At 32.4% G+C, this 22557-nt stretch overlaps 2 protein-coding genes across 12 annotated transcripts; one reads left to right on the forward strand and one right to left on the reverse strand.

Annotated features, from left to right (window-relative positions):
* Window positions 1–5483: 5483 nt before the first annotated feature.
* On the forward strand, window positions 5484–8447 carry LOC116020399 (transcription factor bHLH120-like). The gene is made up of 3 exons (XM_031260874.1): window positions 5484–5810; window positions 6481–6852; window positions 8355–8447. The coding sequence occupies exons 1-3, from the start codon at window positions 5484–5486 to the stop codon at window positions 8445–8447; spliced, it is 792 nt and encodes a 263-aa protein (XP_031116734.1).
* Window positions 8448–17744: 9297 nt separating this feature from the next.
* On the reverse strand, window positions 17745–21379 carry LOC116018734 (mevalonate kinase-like). Of its 11 annotated transcripts, none has more exons than XR_004098586.1 (7): window positions 21130–21379; window positions 20174–20417; window positions 19821–20074; window positions 19271–19684; window positions 18572–18743; window positions 18181–18267; window positions 17745–17858 (listed from the first exon to the last, which is right to left on the reverse strand). XR_004098586.1 is itself a non-coding variant. In XM_031258710.1 (5 exons), exons 1-5 carry the CDS (start codon window positions 21260–21262, stop codon window positions 18622–18624), a joined length of 945 nt encoding a protein of 314 aa, XP_031114570.1. In that variant the 5' UTR covers window positions 21263–21379; the 3' UTR covers window positions 18391–18621. The 11 variants fall into 11 exon arrangements, 3 of the variants coding, with proteins under 3 accessions (XP_031114570.1, XP_031114568.1, XP_031114569.1); XR_004098583.1 differs by having other exon boundaries at window positions 18181–18306; XR_004098584.1 differs by having other exon boundaries at window positions 17745–17863; window positions 18181–18306.
* Between the last annotated feature and the right edge of the window lie 1178 nt (window positions 21380–22557).

Below are 22557 nucleotides of genomic sequence, written 5' to 3' on the forward strand. Positions count from 1 at the left end.
TTGCTTCTTTCCAGAAAGCAATATTATTCTAAGATTTCATAGCTAGCTTCCTCAAAAGTCTTAAAATCATCTTCTATTTCAAAATAATATAAATCTTAGTCTCTATAGACTCTCTTGATCCTTTTAATAGATACATTTGAAAATTCAGACAAAATGTTTTCTCTTTTCTTACTCTTTTACTTTTTCTTAGCACAAGTTCCTTTGAAACTACATGATCAAAGATTTGATCATCAACTTTGGACCCACTAAAACAAGAATCGGAATTAAGTCCTTAGATCTATTTATTGATGAAAACGAGTTTCATAAAAATATCATCTCGAGATTCTATTATAGTATGAACTGAAATAAAATCATTTGATTCTATAACATAATTAAAATCGGTATGCTATGCTAGCTATGTTCTGCATATCCTATAAATATACAGTCTATGCCTTTTTTCTCCAAGAGCCTTTCGTTTAGGTTCCGACAACCGTACCACGACCTTGCATCTCCAGACCTTTAAATAATTTAGGTTGTGTTTTCTTGTATGCCAATGTTCATAAGGAATTACCCTATTTCTTTTGTTTGGAACTTTGTTGAGAACGTAGCATGCTGTCAGCATTGCTTCTCCCCATATAAGCCTTCATTCAGACCGGAAACTAATAACATACAGTTTACCATTTTCTTGAATACTCTATTATTTTTCCTTTCTGCCATACCATTTCGTTGTGGTGTATAAGGAACTATGGTCCCGTGAATGACACCCACCGATTGAAAAAATAATGGGTCATATTATTCACTACCTCTGTCAGTATGTAAAATATTTACTAACTGACCAGTTTGGAATACAACATCCACTTTAAATATTTTAAATTTTTCTAAGACTTCATCCTTAGAATGTAAAATGTACACGTTCAGATGGAGACCTTGACTACTCAGCTAGAGGATTTACATGGAGTACGCCATCAAGGTCTCCATCCGTGTATATATATATATATATATATATATATATATATATATATATATATATATATATATATATATAGGACTGCGTTCAAATGAGAACGCACCGCCCAGGAGAGAACTGAGAACCAATCGCAGCGCGCCACGTGTCCAGATATAGTTGCACCTAAGGTTATAACTAGGTGCACTTAAGTACGTGAATGTTAACAATGTAAATTACTTGCATTTGTAAGTGAAAATAGGTGCACAAGTGCATGTAAAATGTATTACATGTGCAAGTAAAATGTACATTGAACATCAATACTAAGTGCGCCTAACGTTATAACTAGTTGCACCTAATGGTATAATTAGTTGCACCTAGGTGCACGAATGTTAACAAACTAAATTACTTGCACTTGTAAGTGAAATATGTGCTCTTGTAAGTTATTTTACTTGCACTTTTTACTTGCAAATGTGAACCAACTACTTGCACTTATAACACATTTACTTGCACCAAAGTTCGAGATATTTACGAAAATGCCACCGCGTCATTTTTTTACGAAATTTTCGTCATATTTACGAAAATATTTGATCTTAACTCAGTGATTTAGTAGGTAGTATTTGGGACAAGAAGTATTTAATCTTAATTGCCATTATATTTTAACCAAATGCTCTCGAGTCTCTATGAAACTAGATATATATCGTCAATCACACAACACTAAATAATATTTGGTATTTTTTTTTATCTATATACAATTCATTTTTAATCATGTACTTTTTTTTAAAAAAATAAAAATAAAAAATGATTGTTAACTATTCCAGATCAGATCTTAAATTTTTGCTAGTAATAATTTACACAAAATGAGTCATCTAAACAATGAAATTTCAAACTTCCCTTTGCCTTCTTCAAACTTCCGTTTTCCTATTTAAGGAAGTTGTTGAAGTTTACGGTTGCCTCTCTCACCCCACCAAAAAGGCCAAAGACCTTGTGGTCCAGTGGCATCAAACCCTTCCCTTTATACGGGAGGTGGTGGGTTCGAGTCATAGTGGAGTCAATACTGACTCTTGTGCTTCAGTAGGTTGAGAAAAGAATAGTTATGAATAGATACTGCATTCTAATAGAGTTAATAGTATTCAAAAAAAAAACTCAATTTATAGCTAGATAATAATTGCTAAGTATGGACTTCTGTTAATGTACTTATTAGTGAACTAATTCGAAGTCTAGTGCATTGATGCACAACAAAATGCACATATTAAAGAATACGAGGAAAGAAACAAAATGCACAATAACACATCAAGTTTGGTAACCCTGTTCAGAATAACCATTCCTACGTCTGAGAAGCACCACAATATGATCAGTCCAACTCTTCAATTAAACGATTAGAAGAAGTAGCTAGGGTTCTCAATGATATTGTACCTAATATCCTAACCTAACCAAAAGTTGAATTAGGGTTTAATTTTCACCCACCATAAAAGTCTAGGAAAATTATTGTGTGGACCGTGGTCCATACAGCTGTGTGGACCACGATCCAAAACAACATCGTGAATTTTAGCAGTTAATTAGAATAATGTATATTATGCACATAATGTGTTAGAATAATTAAAATTTTGGGGGTAAGATAATGCACATTATGTGCTAGATTAATAATGTACATTATGTGTTAGAATAATTAAACTTTGGTGTAAAATAATATACATTATGTGTTAGAATAACGTACATTATGAGTTATAAAAATGTATATTATAGTAGGTCGCATGCATTTTTTTTTACACGAAATGACGTCGTTTTTTGACTGTGGTCCACACAGCGGTATGGACCACGTCGCACACAATAACTATTGAAAAGTCTAACCCTATATATAAACAAAACATTCTCGATCATAAACAATGAATTTCGTATAGCCTTTCTCGTATTGTTCGTGCCAACATCAAACTGTGCACGGGACATATATTTTTCTTTTGGCAAAAACTTGTGTGAGACCGTCTCACCATGAGTCGGGTCGGGTCGGGTCGGGTAAAGATGCAAATGTAACACTTATATGCACAAATGTCATACTTATATGCTGAAATGTAATACTAATCAGGAATAAAATTTTTGTTACTTATTAGGGTAAATGTAATACTTTTAAGGGAAAATACAATACTTTTACATTTCAATTTAAAAGTATTACATTTTTCCTCAAAAGTATTATATTTGCCCTTATAAGTGAGAGGCACTTGTCAACATTACTTATTATGAAAAATGTATTACTTTTTCTCTTATAAGTAACAAAACTTGTATTTTTGATTAGTGTTATATTTGAGCATATAAGTGTGAGATTTGCACATATAAGTATGACATTTGCATGGTGATTTGACCTGACTCGACCCGTCTCACGAATAAGGATCCGTAAGACGGTCTCACACAAGTGTGACCCTTTTCTTTTTAATTTGTTTTGTATATAATATAAATATAAATTTTTTGAGTACTATTGGCTCTGTGACAACGTAGTCTGTTCGTAACTACTTTTTCAACCTATTAAAGCATAAAGAGTCAATATCACTTCTACTGAGACTCGAATCCACCCCACTTACGCATATTGAAAGCATTGCGTTAGAAGTTCGTGATCCAAACCCTAAGGAGGAATACAGGGATATTCTTTAAAAAACAAAAAAAAGAGGAATACAGGGACTAGTGTTTCATAATATATGACTTGTGAAGATTTCGATCACATGTTATCATATATTAAACAATATTATTCTAATGTAAACAATTGATTATATATACATAGGAAAGAACACATGAAAACAATGATCCGTGTAAAAATGTGAATTAATTCATCTATCCATCTGAGTTGATCAACAATCAAAAAATAAGAAAAAAAATAGAAGAAAATGAACTAATTTCGTAGATATTATAAACATTCAACCTGTATTTTTTTCCTAATTTTTCAGACATTAATCAACTCAGATAGATCGATGTATAAATTAATGCACATTTTTTATATGAGTCATTGTTTCCCCTTAAACTTGCCCATGCGAGAGCCAATGACGACATTCAATTTTTTTCAAAAATATATAAATATATAATGATACGTATATATGTGCATGTATAATTTAATATTTATTTTCCCTACATTATCTCGTTCATTATTTTATTTCTTGGTAAGTACTCCGTAATATTATACTATTATTACTGTAGTAGTGAAATCAACTTGAATCCAATTTACACACATGTTCAATTTTGAATTAAAAGCTTTAATATTTTAAGAATACATACCCACCAAAACAAAGAAAACAAACGCCGTTATGGGAACAGTACTATTATGAATTATCATTTCAATGAAAAGTGAAAACTACCTCAAAATGGCACGCCATTTCACACCAAATCGGTTGGCTTTCCATCCACAGAATAGAGAGATTTATATCATTCACACACCTATATTATTTTTAGACAACGAACTATTTTGAGTAAATCTTAATTATAAATTACACCTTTAAATTTGTACTATATTCAAACTAATTTTTTTTGAGTAAATCTTAATTATAAATTACACCTTTAAATTTGTATTATATTCAAACTAAATTTCATTCACACAGTTATATACAATAATACAAAGTCGTTGTTTCTACACTTCAAATATCATAAATTCAATATTAAATTTGTTGTGTAGTAAACTCTACAAAATCAATACTTTTGTAGTTTTATTATTAGTGGATTTTATCTTAATTAAAAATTTAAATTGATAATGACTATATATATATATATATATATATATATATATATATATATAACAAGATCAAATGCCATGCGAAACTTTTCCCAATAAGAAACGTGCGAATTAATCACAACCTTTGATCTTGCCAATTCAAAATCAATAGTTCGGAATGAAAAACAATTAAAAAACGCCGTATCATTATTGTCATATATGTGAAGAGATGTTCTCACATGAACACTTCCCCCATCCCCCCTCACACCCCCCCCCCTCACCCACACATATATAAATACATTTTGTCAAAATATAATCTTTTACCAAATTTTCAATATCAATTTGTTCCAAAAGTTTTATTTTCAATTGTAACTAAAACCAATTCATGGACTCTATAAAGATAATTACAAATAATGATTCATACACACATATATATATATGTAAGGCCTCCAATATGTGTCATCATCACATGCACCGGTTGCACATGACCAGACTGGTCCGTTGACATTTTGTTATGATTTAATATGATATGAAGAGTTAAGAAATTATGTCACACAATGCAAAATAAAAAGTAAATTTTTTTAGGCCAAGTGTAGGGCTTCACCCACAGAAACTTGCAATGTTTTATTATAATTTAATGAGATATTGTGTATGTTTTAATTGCTATTGTATGGATATCATATATGTTTAATTAGGTTAATACCAAGTGGTAGCGTGCAATTTGCGCACCACAATTTTCCACGTAGCAAATATCGACAGGAGAGGCCCATTATCATCCACCTTCACCAGCTCTCAAGATTCAATTTGTGTTTACCTAATTTAATTAGTCTATTTATATGCACTTTAGGAATTAATGAGTATTATATGCCAAAAATGGACAATATTTTTCCTTCATCATCATTTACTTTACAACTTAATGATTTTGAGCCCTTTGACCCTTCTTTTGTCTTCCAACAACACTCTCTTCCGCCGCTACTCAATCCAGATGTGCTGTTTGATCATCCGCCGTTAGCGGCGGAGGCGGAGGCGGGAAAGGAGCAGCTGCCGGAGTCCCCGGCGGCCGGCAACGGTGGCGTTGGAGGAGACGACAGTGACAAGCAAAGAAAATTAGCTCATAGGGAGATTGAAAGGCGAAGAAGACAAGAAATGGCTACCCTTTATGCTTCCCTTCGCAATGAACTCCCTCTTGAATACCTTAGGGTTTGGCTTTCCTTCATTTTTCTATTACAATAATATATGTGTGTTTGTGTGTGTGTGTGTTTTTATTTCAGGAGTATAACTCAATGGTTAAAAAGTTGAGTGGGGGAGTAATGTCTTAATTTAATAAATACTTAGGTTCAAATTCTCAATGCAGGAATGATGAGATCCTAATTAATGAAAAAAAGAAGGAAAAAAAAAACAAATACTTAGGGCATCCCCACATTTTGGGTAGGTCTTTGAGGAGGCCAAGTTGAGATGGAGGAGAAAGGGAGAGGAGAGATCAGAGAAGAACCTTGGTTTTTGCCGAAGGACCAATATTTTTGTAAGCTTTGTGGGTCCTACCAAAAAAGAAGACAAGACAGTCTGCCTCACGTGAGGCGTAACTCTTGCACCCAGTTCGGTGCGTGCAGACGTGTAGGGGATGCCTAAATCTGATCTTTTTTTTTATTCAGATTTAAATTTTTTTTCCTCTCTCTCATTCTATCTTTTCTTTCCTAATCACACCAACAGAAACTGTTCAAAAATTACAATTATTGGTGATGCTCTTAAACCTTAACATAGGGCAACATGATGACCCTTAGGTTTAGGTTATCACTACATTAGTGAGTACGCTACTATGTTGTTAGTGTCTGGATTCGTATCAATTTCCCTTTTCTTAATTTATTGGTAGGGGAAACGTTCAATATCTGATCATGTTAGGGAGGCAGTGAGGTATATAGAGCAGAAGCAGAAGAGCATTAGAGAATTAGAAGCCAAGAGAGACAAGCTAAAGAGGGATAATGTGGCGGCAAGTGATGATGTAATTTCAGATCCCAATAAAGTAAGAATTAGCACAAGGAGTGAAGACACTTCACCTTCAATAATGGTCAAAATCCAGTCAAGCAGAGAGGGTGTTGTTGAGATTTTGATCAATTGTGGGCCATCAAAACTAGGGTTTGGAGTATCAAGTGTTCTTGAACTGCTTCATGAAGAAGGGCTTGATGCAATTAGCTGTTTCTGCTGTAGAGTTGAGGGAAACCTTCTGTATTCCATCCAAGCTGAGGTACGTGTTTGATAAAACTTATTTTAGAACTTCTAATTTATTTTAAAAAGTTAATTCAAGCGAGGTTCATTATCTTTAGTGACAATTTTAAATTTAGTCTAAACTATTTTTTTGTCATTTAACATTTCAGACTATCATATTTTAGATACTTATTGTCCTTACAATGACTTTTCTGGTGAAACCCTATTTTAGACAATAACATTTTTGTCTCTTCATTTTTTTTTTTTTTGAGTTTTCATCGTAAGCCGTGGATTGCAACTGTACTCCTCCACCCACTCTTGTCTTCATCTCCTTCACTCGGCTTTAGCGCGTTCTCTCGCTCCCCTCTCTTCCGTTGCCTCGGCATTGCATTCAAGTTCGCTTAGCTCGACTATGTTGCCAAAGTATATATGTTTGTATATATGCTTCATTTTTCAATTCTTCAATACTTGGTCTCTCACTGGTCAGACTGATTAAGTTCTGTGTCGAATTTCACTACGAAATTGATTCAATCAGAGGGGGAGGGGTAACAATTGCATAACAAACTCCTTTGGCACCGAAAGTAAAATTAACCTTTTTTGTGGCAATTTTTTTTGTTAAAATTTTATAGACAAATTTCTGTAAATAGAGATTGATCACTACTAGGAAGTGCCATATTAAGGTATCCGTGTATGGTCTGGTTCAAAAACATTCATATTTTTGTTTGTCGCTTTGGTGAAATTTTACTTATTGATTTGTATTTGCAATTTATGCAAAGGGGTAAGTGAAATTTGAGGTGTACATACATTATTGACTACCCAATTGATTTGTTAGTTCTTTTATTAGGTAGCACTTTTGCTGTAAGAAGTATGCAATCAATGACTACTGTTTCTATTTGATTCTGTGACTTCTTGTTGGGTGAAGGAGATGGAGACAAGAGTAGGGTGGAAGAGGTGCAATCCATGTCGAAGACGAAAATAAAAAAAATAAAAAAAATAATAATAATTGTAGAGGCAAAAATGTCTTGTCTAAAATAGGGTTTTATCGGAAATGTCATTGGAAGGACCATAAGTGTCCAAAATATAATAGTATAGGATATTAAATGACAAAAATGATTGTCTTTAACAAAATTTGAAAAAGGGGAGTTTAAAATAATAAGCTATTGACTTTTAATTTTTTTTTTGAATACTACTAACTCTATTAGAATGCAGTATTTATTCATAATTACTTTCTCAACCTATTGAAACACAAGAGTCAGTATTGACTCCACTAAGGCTCGAACCCACCACCTCCCGTATAAAGGGAAGGGTTTGATGCCACTGGACCACAAGGTCCTTGGCAATTTTAATCACAGTTAATTAAGTTATTAGCTACTAACTTTTCACCTTTCAACTTTTAATTAGCTAGCTTTTTAGTTAGCAGGCGTACTAAACATAGTCATAATATAATGCGCATGCCTTAGTATATGCTTTTTTAATCAAAATTCAAGTTAGATTCTTGTTGTGCTTCTTCAAGCTTTTACAATTTATATTATGTTCTTGCAGGGTAGTCGAGAGACAAGTGTTGATCTTCAAATGCTGCGGCAAAAGGTGACTCGTAGAATTACAATTAATATCACCAATAATTTGATCCCATGAATTTTAGTTTAGGCACTAAAATTTTCAATTTGTTTGTTTGCACAATCCATCTATTCAGTGTTCAAGCTAAAGTTTTGTCAATGATGTTTCCAAATGGAGTTTAAGGTGTCACTTATTGGTAATTAAGTTACATCTCTTCAAGTAAACATGAATTCAAATCTTTATTCTTAGAAGTAGTAACTTTGTTTTCTCGTCATCGTATTCTCGTTCTAGTATACATGCTACGCGCTAGGTATTATCACTTGCTCAAAGTTGACGTTTTAGTGCTTACTGAAAAGAGATATATTTAACATTAGCATATCTACACTTTTAATAAGAGCCAATAATGTTAAACCCCTAATTGGAACTAAGAAAAATGTTAGTGTAATAGTCTGTTATAAGATTTTGTACTTTGTGTTCATTATTGTGTATCCTCCAATTAAATTCTTAATTTATCCTAATCTTTTATAACTTTACCAAACTTTTTCCATTAAATATAACAGATTCGTTAATTCTTCAATTCAATGGTAATTGTCGAAACCTCACCAAATTGAAACAAATTGGCAATTTCTATTTCTTCAAAGCAATTGGCAATTTCTACTTCTTCAAACAAATTATTATATATATATATATATATATATATATATATATATATATATATATATTCTACATCTACATCTACATCTATAATCTATCTATCTACAATCTACAAATTTAATAAGAGCCAATAAAGTTAGGCCCTTAACACGGGAATTATTTGCTGAAATGAATGGTTCATATTATTTTGATTATATTTGAGTATTTTTTAATGATTTTATTTATTTACCCTCTATTATATTATTTTCTTTCCTTAAATAACCCTACATTTTGTTAGTATAAACTTTAGTAACGGAATATTCCGTTAACTATTTATTATTCTTAACTTACTCATTAATTTCTATAACAAAGGTCTTAGGTTCAAACCCCATCTTAATCAGAGTTGGCATAATTGTTAAACATATACTACGAATATGTTAAATGTATTAAAAATATAATATAAAATTTAAAATAAACTTTTGTCAAATAATAAGCGCAACAGTTGAACATCAAAGATTATAAATCAGGAACCTTGAAAATCATTTTCTTGCATTTAAAAAAAATTAGGTTAAGTTTTTTTTTCCTTTTTATTTTCATTTAATTAATCTTCTTTTGATTGTTTAAAACAAGACTCAATATTTTAATTATGTTTTTGCGTTATTTGAATGCATGATTTATGTCATTATGGTATTAATATTTTTTGTATGTATTTCTATAATGGTACAATTGTACATTACTTTAATTACAAATATTGTACAATTTTTTTATCGGACAAAATTGTTTTTACATCATTGTCAGACATGCATGACCTAATTACAAAGTTGTTAATCATAAATACAACTACACCTGGACTCTAAAATGGTAGGACCATTTTCCAAAGAATTGACAATGTTAATAACTCACTGGCTCCAATTGAACAAGTTTACATATCTTTCTCAGAATTTTATTAATGCATGAAAACTTCTAAAGAAATTTGTAAGTTAATTTTTACTATATTATTATAACAATATCTATTGTAATCATATATTTCGAGTTATTTATTATCATCCTCTATTGACAACAATTGTAACTGTTGGTCCCGATAGGGTGGGAAAAGTCTAGAGGGGGGAGGGGGTGAATAGACTTTTCTAACAATTCAAAAATATTATAACACTTTATAAAAGAAAATCCAAGTGAATAAATTCAACTTGAATTGCACAGCGGAAATAATAGTACGGTAAAGTGCTATAAGCAAAGTTACGTAAAAATGAAGAGTTTCACAACATGCAATACGTTAGAAATGTCAGGAATAGCTCAAATAACAAGTACGTAAAGTTTGGCTCGCATGCGGTCGTGGGAACTATCAAACCTAGATGAAATAGTCTAGGCAGTGAATAGTTGGATTCGTAGTATAATAAAAAATATGTTTGATCGAGATGAGGTTGAGCTTGAAAATATGTCTTGCATGCAAATGAGATGTCACGTGTATCTAGGATGCTCTAGGATAATTAATGTGACTAAATATAATGCATGTGATGATCAGATAGATAAATATGCATGCAGATAAGTAGACAGATAAAGTAAATGGACACATGGATTTATAGTGGTTCGAAGGTGATGTAATCCTCCTACTCCACTTTCTCCTTTCACTCCAAGAAGAGATTCCACTATCTTCAATCACCAAGATACAATAGTGAATCAGTGCCCTTCTAGCACTCTACTACTCCGAGTGTCTTTGCACACAGCTACACTCAAACCCGAACGTCTTGCACCCAGCTACGCTCCTCAACTAAGTGTTTTGCACCCAGCTACACTTAGTCTTCACGAGTGTTTTGCACAAAGCTGCACTCCTCCGAGTATCTCGCACAAAGCTGTTCATGATCAACCAAGTGTTTTGCACCCGACTACACTTAGTTTCTCTCGAGTGTTTTGCACAAAGCTACACTCCTACAATTTCTTTTAAGAAATAAAAGTATTTCTTTTCAAGACTTGATTTCTCTCGTGTTTAGCTCAGAACTTAGCACTTGCTTAAGTGCTTCAAGTGTCGTGTTCGCCGTGCTCTAGTCTTCGAGTCTTCATGGGTTATATAGCTGAATTAGTTATTTGCCCGTTATGATTCTTCAGAGCATTAAATGCCTTCATATGGTCTTTGTCAACTTTGATGGCTCTGTCAGATGAATTTGAATATTTGCTTCTGATAATACTCCAACGTTCTTCTTTAATCACTGACATAATTTTCCTTGTAATTAACTTGTAGTCATCCTTCCTTGACTTTGTAAGTCTTCTGATAGTGTGAACACTTGACTTTGTTCACAATCCATAAGTCACGTTGCTCTGAAATATATCTGTTTGGTGACTCTTGCTTGAACATAATTAATGTCACCGAAAAGTACATTGACTTTTCTTAATTTGTTCTCAGCTCCAGTACGTAGCAAAAATATTTGAATTCACCTTTAGGAGTCATCCTCATGCCATATTTAGGAAAATAATATTTCCTTTTTAAGTGTTGTAGGTAGTTGGATTCCTTTGGAAATAAATAGGTCATCCTATTTATTTTGTTGATCACTCCATGCTTAGCCTCAAAAATAAATGTGTTCCTTCCCCCTTTAATTTGGATGATACGTAAGTCAACCTCTTCTCAAAATATAATTGCCCTCGCCCTCAAATTAATAATAGGTTGACCTTTTTGCATGGATCCTTTATTTTGCCTTGAGAGCAAGTCATCCTCATTCTCATTTTTACCTTCCAAAAGGTAAGTCATCCTCACCCTTCAAAGCATACACGGTCATCCTCTTCAAAAGCCAAGTCATTCTCAACATCAAATTCCCTTTAAAGTTGCTAGTCATCCTCATCTCTTAATTGTAGGGACCAAGGTCATCCTTCCCCTTATTTATTTAGTAAGTCATCCTTACCCATTTAATATTTTAGAGCAAGTCATCATCTCTTTTAAATTTCTACACGGTCAACTTTTTGAGGGTTGGCCACGCCATTTTGCTCCAAGAGGTCATCTTCATCTCCAAAAACAATTCATTTGTATGAGTTAGCCTCTAAAAATATTTGTGAGAGAACCCATTCAAGATTGACATCAATTTTGACCTTTAATTGCAACATCCTCATCTTGAATTAAATTAATTCTTCCAAAGAATTAATTCTTGCAATTCGAACCATGTTGTCACGTTCCGAGATGTCTACGAGTCTTTATCAATCTCCAAATTCTTCTCAATTTGTAAAGTGGAAGCGAACGACTTACAAGTATACATTAAAATTTATACTCTTGTAATTTCCACTTAATCGACTAGGCTTGTACTTAGCGTAATCCTATACTAGACTCAAAAATAAAATTGGGGGTCTAAAGTTACATTTTTGGTTCATCAAAACAATTACAATATATTCCTAATAGTAACAATTGTCAATGACAAACTCCCAAAATAAATTGTTTCAACAATGAATGAAAAAAAAATATCAATGACTTCATTATTGTGGATGAAAAGTAAGTGTCCCACTTTATTGCTCTTATTAAATTAAATAAATTAGTAGCTACAAAAAATAATAATAAATATGCATTTAATTAATTTAGAATTAGATGTGTACTCAAAAATTTAGAATTAGATTTCAATAATGACTTTATTCAAAAAAATTAGTCATTATAAAAAAAATTAAAAAAGAAATATAATTTTCATTAGTTATATTATCTTTATTTTCTATAATTCAAAGATTTCTTACATTTAAATTCAATAATTAATTATATACACTATATTGTCAATTGTCTTCATTTTACACTATCATGTAATTAATTATCAAAGTTATAATACAAATTAAAATATGTTATATATATATACCAATTATTTTCTACAAGTATAATAAATATTAATATTTTATTCAATACTTTCACATGATAATCTACAACACACATCTCACAACACATAAAACATGTAAGGAAAAAAACTATCACTGTCAAATATCAACAGACGGTTACAAAATCAAGAGTTCATAGTACAACTAAGATTCCAGTTATATACACAACAAGGCAAATCAACAACTTCCTACACCATAATCTCATTGCATGACGTTGTCCTCTATGCTATCACCTGTAACCCAATTGCACATGACACACTACCAATAGAAAGAAGAGGACAAGTACTGAAGAGGAAGACAATGACAATGCTACCTAAAAGAGAATCAATGACTTAGAGAAATTCAAACAAAAAGTAGTATTTTTATTTAGACTATCATTTAGACCAAGTATTTAGACCAGCGTTATTACAAAGTTCCAAATATTTATTTTAGTGACAATTATAATTAATCACTCCTATATTATCTTGCATTCATATATTTTGAATTACCGATTTAAATAAACAAATTCAACACTCAATTGCATATGCATGAACATCTCCTATATAATCTTACATTGATATACTTTGAAATACTTATTTAAAAAATAATCATTGGGCATTATCTCATTCGCGCAACATGCGTGAAAAAACTAGTAAATATAATGTATGGCCAAAGACCTTGTGGTCTAGTGACACCCGATTTACACTCCCACATGTAGAGAAGTGGGTTCGAGTCTCAGTAGAGGCGACTGCTGACTCTTTGTACTTCAGTAAAATCCCTAAGTTTAAAATAGTTTAAAATATACATAGATATTATTAGAACTTTGAGCCAAATATAAATCTTTGGAAAAATGGCATATCAGTATCCCAACTTCACGAAAAACTCAAAATCCATCTATTATTAGAGGGTACAGTAGGAATTTCACAAGTTGTGTGTTTCACATGTATAAAAATGGTGATCAAGTGTTCCTTGTTTGTATTGAACCTCATATTTTCTTATACGAAACCCAAGTTCCTAACAACTCATATGAGGAATAATGCTGGGAAATTGATTTCAATATAAGGAGAAAAAAATAATGCTCGAAAATTGATTTCAATATAAGGAGAATAAATATGAAATTCCTACTTTATCCCTTCAACAATAGATGGTTTTTGAGTTTTCCGCCACGTTCAGACAAATACCTAACATCGGGGACCAAACTAGCCACTTTACTCAAATCTAATGATTTTTGAGTTAATTTCATTTTTGGTCCTAGATTTATAGGTGGCATTCCACTTTTAGTACTCTTTTATCAAAACATCCACATTTGGTCCTAGTATTATTGTGGCATGACCATTTTTGGTCCTCCGTCAACAAAATTGTTGAAATGTCGTTAAATACAAAGACATTTCGGTCTTTAATTACAAAATTTTTCAAAAAAATAAACATAAAAATATAACGGGGTCAACTTACTTTGTATAAAAATGATTGAAAAACCATTGTATTTAACGACATTTCAACAATTTTGTTGACGGAGAACCAAAAATGGTCATGCGACAATAATACTAGGACAAAATGTGGATGTTTTGATAAAAGAGGACTAAAAGTGGAATGCCACCTATAAATTTAGGACCAAAAATGGAATTAACTCATTTAAAAATTGATACCGTCATAACTGAGAAACTGAGTCAGAACTTGGGTATAACTCAAGGACAAAAGATGCAATTTTTTTTTCATATATCTTTTTATGACTTATTTTGAGTTTTAGAATGAGTTTTTTTGTTTTGTTTTGTTTTGTTTTGTTTTTTGTTTTTAGTTTTTTGTTTTTTTTGTTTTTAGTTTTTAGTTTTTTTTTTTGTCTTATGATTTTAGAGTCTCTGTCAATTTGGGTTCAGAACTTTCATTCCCAACATAAGTAGTGTTTGACTTTGATTTTTTTTCTTTTTTTTTTTCTTTAGATTTGGTCCTTCCGACCTGACCGCATGCCCAATGAAAACTCATAAGAAAAGGTAGCTCCACTTCTTGGTCAAACCGTAAGATGGACAAAGTGGTAACTTCTTGGTTAAATCGAGAAACGGAACAAGTGTAGTCCGAGAAGTGGAGACAAGGGTAGCTCCACTACTCGGTTTGTGAAAAAAAGGAGTTGAGTTTACCCAGGAGTGGAAAAGGTTAATTCGAGTGGAGATGGGGGTAGCTTCACTTCTCGGTTTGTGAAATATAAAAATTTCGGTGAGTTTTCATTGGGCATGTGGTCAGAAGGACAAAATTTTGAAAAAATAAATAAAAAAAAATCAAAGTTCAACACTACTTATGTCAAGAATAAAAGTTGTGAACTCAAATTGACGGAAACTCTAAAGTTATAAGACCAAAAGTGAAAAAAATTATTTTAGAATTTATTTTCCATCGATATATCGTGGACCACGGTCCACAGTGCACTGTGGACCCTGATTCAAAACGACTTCGTTTTGATGTTAGTGGATGCGGACACGAATGACTCCAGGGAATTCATTATCTATAATACGCATAATCGTTATCTAGAATACACAGAACGTTTGCCTAGAATACACAGAATATTGACACAAAATACACAGAATTCATCCTCCTAATATTCGAATGCACAAACACATCACAACCTGTGTTAATAACATGAATACACAGAATATTGACACAAAATACACAGAACCCATCCTCCTAAACATTCGAATGCACAACCACATCACAACATGTGTTACTAACATGAATACATAGAACGGTTGCCTAGAATACACAAAATGATTGTCTGGAATACACAAAACGATTACCTAAAATACACAGAACTAATATCCTAACATTTTGGTACGGGGTGCACAATGCATTATGCACCGTGGTGCACGATATAAATTGTCATTTCTCTTATACAAGGCCTGTAATCTCTTTTGTTAAGATAGAATGATAGATTGATGATGAAAAAAAAGTATTTTTCTATATATTAAGATACACGCTAATGCTCACAACCAAACGTGAAATAAGACATGAAAATAAAATTAATCGGAGAACCCTTTATTTTTATTGACTATCCTTAATGAAACCCTTATTTTATTGGGGAATGGTTTTTGCAATTAATGGGGTAATCAAAACTCATAGTAGTGTTCTAAAAACTTGTCAACCAAACAATAACAATGACTTTGATACTCATTCCTGATAACTAAACCTGTCAACCAAACACACCCTAAATGTGCATAACAGAAATTCTAAAGTGTATAAAAGAAACTAGAGTTTATTACTGAAATGGTCCATCGACTATTGTGAAATTACCAATTTGGTCCTCGACAATTTTTAGTGCCTAATTAAGTCCCTCGACTTTGAAAAATTTAACCAATTTGATCCTCCGTTTATTTTGCCGTTAAATATCCGTTAAATAGGAATCAAATTGGTAATTTTTCTATAGTCAAGAGACCATTTCAGTGAAAATTAATTACCAATTTGGTCCCTTGACTATAGCAAAATTACCAATTTGATCCCAATTTAACGGATGTTTAACGGAAAAATAAACGGAGAACCAAATTGGTTAAATTCTTCAAAGTCGAGGGACTTAATTGGTCACCAAAAATTGTTGAGGACCAAATTGGTAATTTCGCAATAGTTGAGGGACCATTTTGGTAATTAACTCAAGAAACTATAAAAGAGCAAAATTGAAATTGTAAAAGTGCATTACAAAAACTTTTAAAAATTTTAAAGTGCATAATATGAACACTAAAAGTGCACTTCAAAATCTCTAAAAGAGCACAATAGAAACTCTAAAAGCGCATAAAAGGAGCTTTAAATCTGCAATGGTAGATTTTGCATTGGTGGTGATAGGTATGCATGTTTGTATAGGAATTTGGAGCCCTGTTTCTCACCAAGTGCAACCCCCCCACCCCCAGCTCCCCTCCCCCCAAATACACACATACATACATGTGTTTATACTTTGTTTTCCAAAACCCTTTAATTCAATGGGGAACATGTGTTTAAGTCTACAAGGATAGGTTCTAAGTGATTGAAGGTGGTGATAGGTCCACATGTTCATACAGTGATACAGGAGGATGATGAGCCTTCACATTGATGATTGATATGATATTTCCTATAATGTGCCACACATGTTGTAAAGGAAAATTTATCACAACACTCCAAGGCTCTTCACCTTGTACATCATTACCAAGAGCTAACCCTAATTAATAGTTTTGATGATGTTAAGTTAATATATTAAGAAATTTGATTCCCTAAATTAATTATATATAATTTTCTTTTTTAAAAAAATTGTGCATGCCAAGAATCTAAAGAAAATAAAAATCAACGCAAATGTGCTAAGTAGAGGAGCAAAAGACTTCACATTTGAGCTCCAAAAGGCTAATTACAAAGGAGACTTTGTCAAATTCCAAAAAAGTTTACTATTTAGAAGAATAGATTGACCGGAGGAGTTGATCAAACAGAAAAAATGTTAAAATGACAAACTTAGTTCAAATAGAAGATTTAGCAAAGAAAGAAATAAGACTTCTCTTGGCAAGAGTGATGTCAATAAAAGACCTCAATTAAACAATAATCTCATTTTTTGATATAAAACAATAGTCTCATACAGTAGAAGACTTATGAAAATAAAAGAGGTTTACTCTCTGAATAAATTCACTTTTGGAAGATGTTAGCAAACAAAAAAAAAAGGTTTACTCTCAAAATATGTTTGGAAGATGTTAGCAAACAAAAGAGGTTTACTTCCGCAAGAAATAGTCTAACATAAGAGGTTTCTTGTAAAAAGAAACTACGGAGTATCTAATAGAAGATGTTCACAAACGGAAGAGGTCTACCATTATAAAAAGTGGTCAAAGCAATAGAATAAATGTTTTAATAGAAAGCAGAACAATGCAGAAGGGTTTTATCAGCAAAAAAGCTAAAACATCATAAGAGATTAAAAGTGATCAAAACAGAATGTTTGATGACTAGTAGATAGAACCTTTCAGAAGAATCAACTACTTGAATTCCATACAAATACAAGAAAGATGAGAATGTCTTCTGTATGACCAATCAACTACCTCAAATCCTCAATGGAAGCAGCTGTACTTAGAAAATAAAAATAAAAATAAAAATAAAAAGACCCTCTTATTGCGCCGTAAAGTTTAAGAAAAATGTCTTTATAAGTAATGTAGCACAAAATCTAGATAAAAGCTACTAGACACAACTGTTATTCTACAAAAGTATGAACGGAAGGGCCATATATAAGTAATGAAACTGATGAAGTTAGAAAAATGGAGGAATGAGTCGTTGTTCCAAATTAAAAAAATATGTGAGTTTGAACTAATGAACTCTCTTGCAAGCAGGCTAGCCATTCAACGCTAAACATATCACCCAAACCCCACCCCCCTTTAATATATCTTACCTTCGCCTCTGCTTTTAGTCATTTTCTCCGCCATCTACTATTTCAATTCTTCTCCAACTCACTAATCCACTGAGTGAAATTCTAAATCTAGTAAAATAGCAAAATCAGTATGCGTTTCGTAACAACCTGAGATTCAACCAATTACAACCCAAAATAAGAAGAAAATAATATTAATGCAATCTTAAGACCAAACCAGCGTGAAAGAATGGATAATAAGCAAACAAATTTCTTTATTGAACATTATTAGATAAATTGATTTGGTGGTTTCAAATTGAAGAATTGAATATTTGGGGAAAAAATACAGACTGGAGCTACAGTCAAGATAGCATGGAGAAACTATAGTAACACCACATAAATTATTCTAGATTCTAGACTAGATGCAGTAGCGTACCAAATCTTGAGACGCAAGATATATTGAAGCGTTGATCTGCATATGTATGATCACCAGGAAGCTCCAGTGAAAGAAACCTCCACGCCACTTCCCCCAATTCCAGCAATTAGACACTGGAACCCACATGCCTCTAACTCGGCTATCACCTTATTTATAACTGTCCCAGATAGCACTGAATCTTGTCAAGGAAACAATCTACTATAATCTGATGGACTTCCTCTATTTACTATATAGGATCAAATAACATGGAAAGATGCATTTGTGGGATTTCATTCAAATATTATTACAATGATCCATGGACATCTAGGGTGAAGTTTTATATTCAAATTTAACAGAACTTTGTTTGTCACTGTTTTCTACCCTTTGAGTCCTAAAAGAAAACAAAGATTTAAAAAAAAAAAAAAAAACAGATTTAAAAGAACATAACTATTAAAACAGTGAAAGCTTTTGAGATGGAAGCAAATATTTAATAGGAGTTAAACTAACATTTTGTTAAAGATATAGTACTAGGCCCCTGGTCAATCTACATGATAAAGATATATACACAAGCAAAAATGCTATGCAATACAAACAAAGTCAGATCCAAAGAATGTCATTAAGGGCAAGAAACAAGTTGGAATTGCAAAGAAACCAATAATGTGTTTAGAGTGAAAAGGAAAGGCATACATGACATGTATGAGCAGATAATAGAAAGGATACAAGTTGGTAGCAGGGTCAAAACGCAACCTCCACCACCAGCTCCAATTAATTTGGAGTATAATTTGTACTTTGCTGTTGTTCGAAGCACAGTTTCTATTGAAGAATGACTTACACCCATGCACTGTAGCAATCCTTGGTTCATCTCCATCAACTCTCCCATTTTTTCTTCCTTCTCAGTTATTGCAAGATCATCTGCAACAGGTGACTGGATAATGGTAGCTAATTCATTGCTTATGGAATCTACAGCATTAAACACTGAAATCATAGCACTAGGATGCCTCAATGTCTTCTCTGAGACACCAGCAACTAATGCCTTTGTATTTCTGCCAACTCTTGTATTAGTGATTAGCATTTTGATTGGCGAGTTAGTCTGGAGGTGTGTCAAATCACCAGACTTAAATTTGATCAAGTTCCCTGTTCACATGAAATCCATTAGTTGCATAGGTACTATGATCCTAAAGTTGAAGCATTTTGTACTCATTAGGGAAAACATTGCATCAATGAGAAAAAGAAAACTAATTTATTCACCAGAATAGTTGCAATCACTTACCATATGTGCTTACTGTATTGTCAACCCCTGATGGCTTCCCATGGATTATATTTTCACCCTCAAACGCCCACTTGTTTACCAACTCCAGTTCACTGTCTCTAAATGTTTGCCAGCCTTTTTGGCTGAAATCTATACTAATAGAATCTGATAAAGAGAGGATGGCAGCTGAGAGTGCAACACAGAGAGCAGCAGATGATCCCAGACCTGCTCCCATAGGGAGTTCAGAATGAACAACTGCTTTTGCGGGTTTGCATCTGATATTGCAAATAAGGAAGAACAAGATTCAGATATATTAAATGATTTTGCTAAACAATGAGAACAACAAGGTTCACAAGGCAAGCAAAGTTACACACCCAAGAATAGAGGTATACAGCCAGAGAAAAGCCGAGACACCAGACGCAAGTCCAATATTGGCCTCAGGAATTTTCTGTTTTTCCACCAAAGAAGCAATTGATTTAAGTGTCTCCAATGAGCACGATGAAGGAGAGGAAGCAACACTACTATCAAGATTTGGAAAAGCATCTCTAATTCTTGCAACTGGCCAAGAAAATTCTAAGGGCACATCCTTAAGTTGGAGTTTCAGTGTTTGATCATTTTCTGGTCCCAAAGCATCCAATGCAATAAGTAGAATGAAAAGACTCAGATTCTTCAATTATGCATCATGAAAATGAATTTTTTTTAATAAAAGTAGCCATAAATCCTATTAGTATTTGATAATAATACTAAGAGCATTGCAATTCCATAACCTTCAATTTATGAAATTCACTCTAATCTTAATCAACAACAAAGAGCAATTGGCTTTATGTTTCCACTTTTAAAAGAAAAATGTTATTTGCACCCAAAACTTGCATTGGTTTGCATACTTGTGAGAAGTCTTATAACCCTTAATATTCATTAGTCACGTGTAGATTGGTCAACCCTAGCACAAACTAATCACATGAAGCAATGTCAGATGATGCAAATTTTGAAACAAGAACAACCGAAACAAGTGGTTTATCCTTTTTAAAAGTAATGAAGATGTTTGAAAAGTAAAGTTTGTTCATCAACAAGAAATGAAGCTCGAATACAAACCTTTCCAAAGCCATGCTCAATAAAATAATAATGAAATTAATTCAGTTAAATTCCCAAATACAACTAATTAAGTTTCAATTTAGGGTGACCTAATAATGAAGTAGCAACAATGGAGAAGCAGAAAATTAATTTATTAAAAAAATCAGTGATTAAAAATCAATCTCTGAGAATTGAATTCAATCGTAAACACTACAGAGTTCAAAGCATAGGAGATGCGTTACGATGTTTTAGTGGTTACCGGAGGGAGAAAGGAAGCTGAGAGAGACATAGGTATAAAGATCAATGGCAGCCGCCACGGCGGTGGATCCGTGCACCACCGCATGTTCTCCGGCCAGTATGATTTTTGCTGGTGCTCTTACTCGTATCTCCATCCTCTCTCTCTCTCTCTCTCTCTCTCTCTCTCTCTCGCCTACTTTGTAGAACTACCGAGCTGTCCGTTTATGGTAATTTGATGAGTGTGCATCGCTATCTGTCTGCCCCAATTGATTCCCAAAATGGACTGGCAATTCAACTTTAAAGACCTTACAACAATTATATAATATTAGTATATTACTATCTTATTATATAAAAGGAAATATTTTAATACGGAATTACGGAATATATATATTATAGTAAACTTCAGTAGTTGGTACTTGACAATATACGCTTTGAGGATATCATTATTGCAATATTGTTATTAGGTGGATCATGCCTAGGATACATTATTTTGATGGATAAAGTATATTTTCAAAAAGTATATTATTTTTTTATAGGATGTATTATTTTTATATATAATGTTCGTTATTTGAATGTGTACAAAATAGTATGAAAATCAATGTTGTAAAAATTGCGTCTAGGCGCAGATTAGCTAGGCAGTGGCTAGCTCCCTAGAATTTTGCCGTTCTAGCCCTCTAAGCGGCCTAGGTGCCGACTAGGTTGCGGCGATTAGGTGGTTGTCTAGGCTGCCGATTAACTATTTTCTAGTGATTTTTTAAATGCGTTATCTCGCTCAAATCGATGCTGTTTTTATTGAAATAACCCTAAATTGTTCAAATCAATCGCAAGCCCAAAAATGTAATAGAAAATTGAAATCAAGTATTCCAATATTAATACTTTGTGAGTTGTGACTTTGTGTTGTGTTTTGATTCTTTAAATCTTTATACAATTTACAATTCTAGATATGTTTTAGTTTAATATTTAATATTTTAGTATTAACTATTAAAATATTAAATAGTTTATAATTATCAAGTTTTAAATAATTTTTTTTAAATCTTTTAAAGAAAAAAAAATCGGGCACCTAAGGAACACCTATCGATTTTTGCAACCTTGATGAAAGTAGCTTGTGGGTTCATTATATATATATATATATATATATATATATATATATATATATATATATAATGCTCATTATTTGAGCATGTACAAACTAATTGCAGGATGATTATTTAGGCATATATATATTTAACGCTCAGTTGTGTTGTACACGAAGTTCATTTTTTTATATAATATAACTGGACTTATTCAGCACACCTCACTCTCTTTACATAAAAATCTATTCAATAAATCAATGTTCATTATTTGTATGCATAAAATACACTATTTCTGTGATATATTTTGATGCATGATTCATAGTAAAATTGATCACTATTGCACTACTATTGCTTTTCTAATTTCTACCCAAAAAAAA

Source organism: Ipomoea triloba, chromosome 5 (genome assembly GCF_003576645.1).
Source record: "Ipomoea triloba cultivar NCNSP0323 chromosome 5, ASM357664v1".
Taxonomy (NCBI): domain Eukaryota; kingdom Viridiplantae; phylum Streptophyta; class Magnoliopsida; order Solanales; family Convolvulaceae; genus Ipomoea; species Ipomoea triloba.

Bases quoted from the DNA above. Each gene is read 5' to 3' on its own strand.
- LOC116020399 (XM_031260874.1), top strand. From the start codon at position 5,484: ATGGACAATATTTTTCCTTCATCATCATTTACTTTACAACTTAATGAT. The intron at 5,811-6,480 runs GTTTGGCTTTCC...ATTTATTGGTAG, and splicing joins TCCCTCTTGAATACCTTAGG to GGGAAACGTTCAATATCTGA. The intron at 6,853-8,354 runs GTACGTGTTTGA...ATGTTCTTGCAG, and splicing joins TGTATTCCATCCAAGCTGAG to GGTAGTCGAGAGACAAGTGT.
- LOC116018734 (XM_031258708.1), bottom strand. From the start codon at position 21,262: ATGGAGATACGAGTAAGAGCACCAGCAAAAATCATACTGGCCGGAGAA. The intron at 20,418-21,129 runs GTAACCACTAAA...CTTTGGGACCAG, and splicing joins CAGCTTCCTTTCTCCCTCCG to AAAATGATCAAACACTGAAA. The intron at 18,744-19,270 runs GTATCCTTTCTA...GACAAGATTCAG, and splicing joins TTTGACCCTGCTACCAACTT to TGCTATCTGGGACAGTTATA.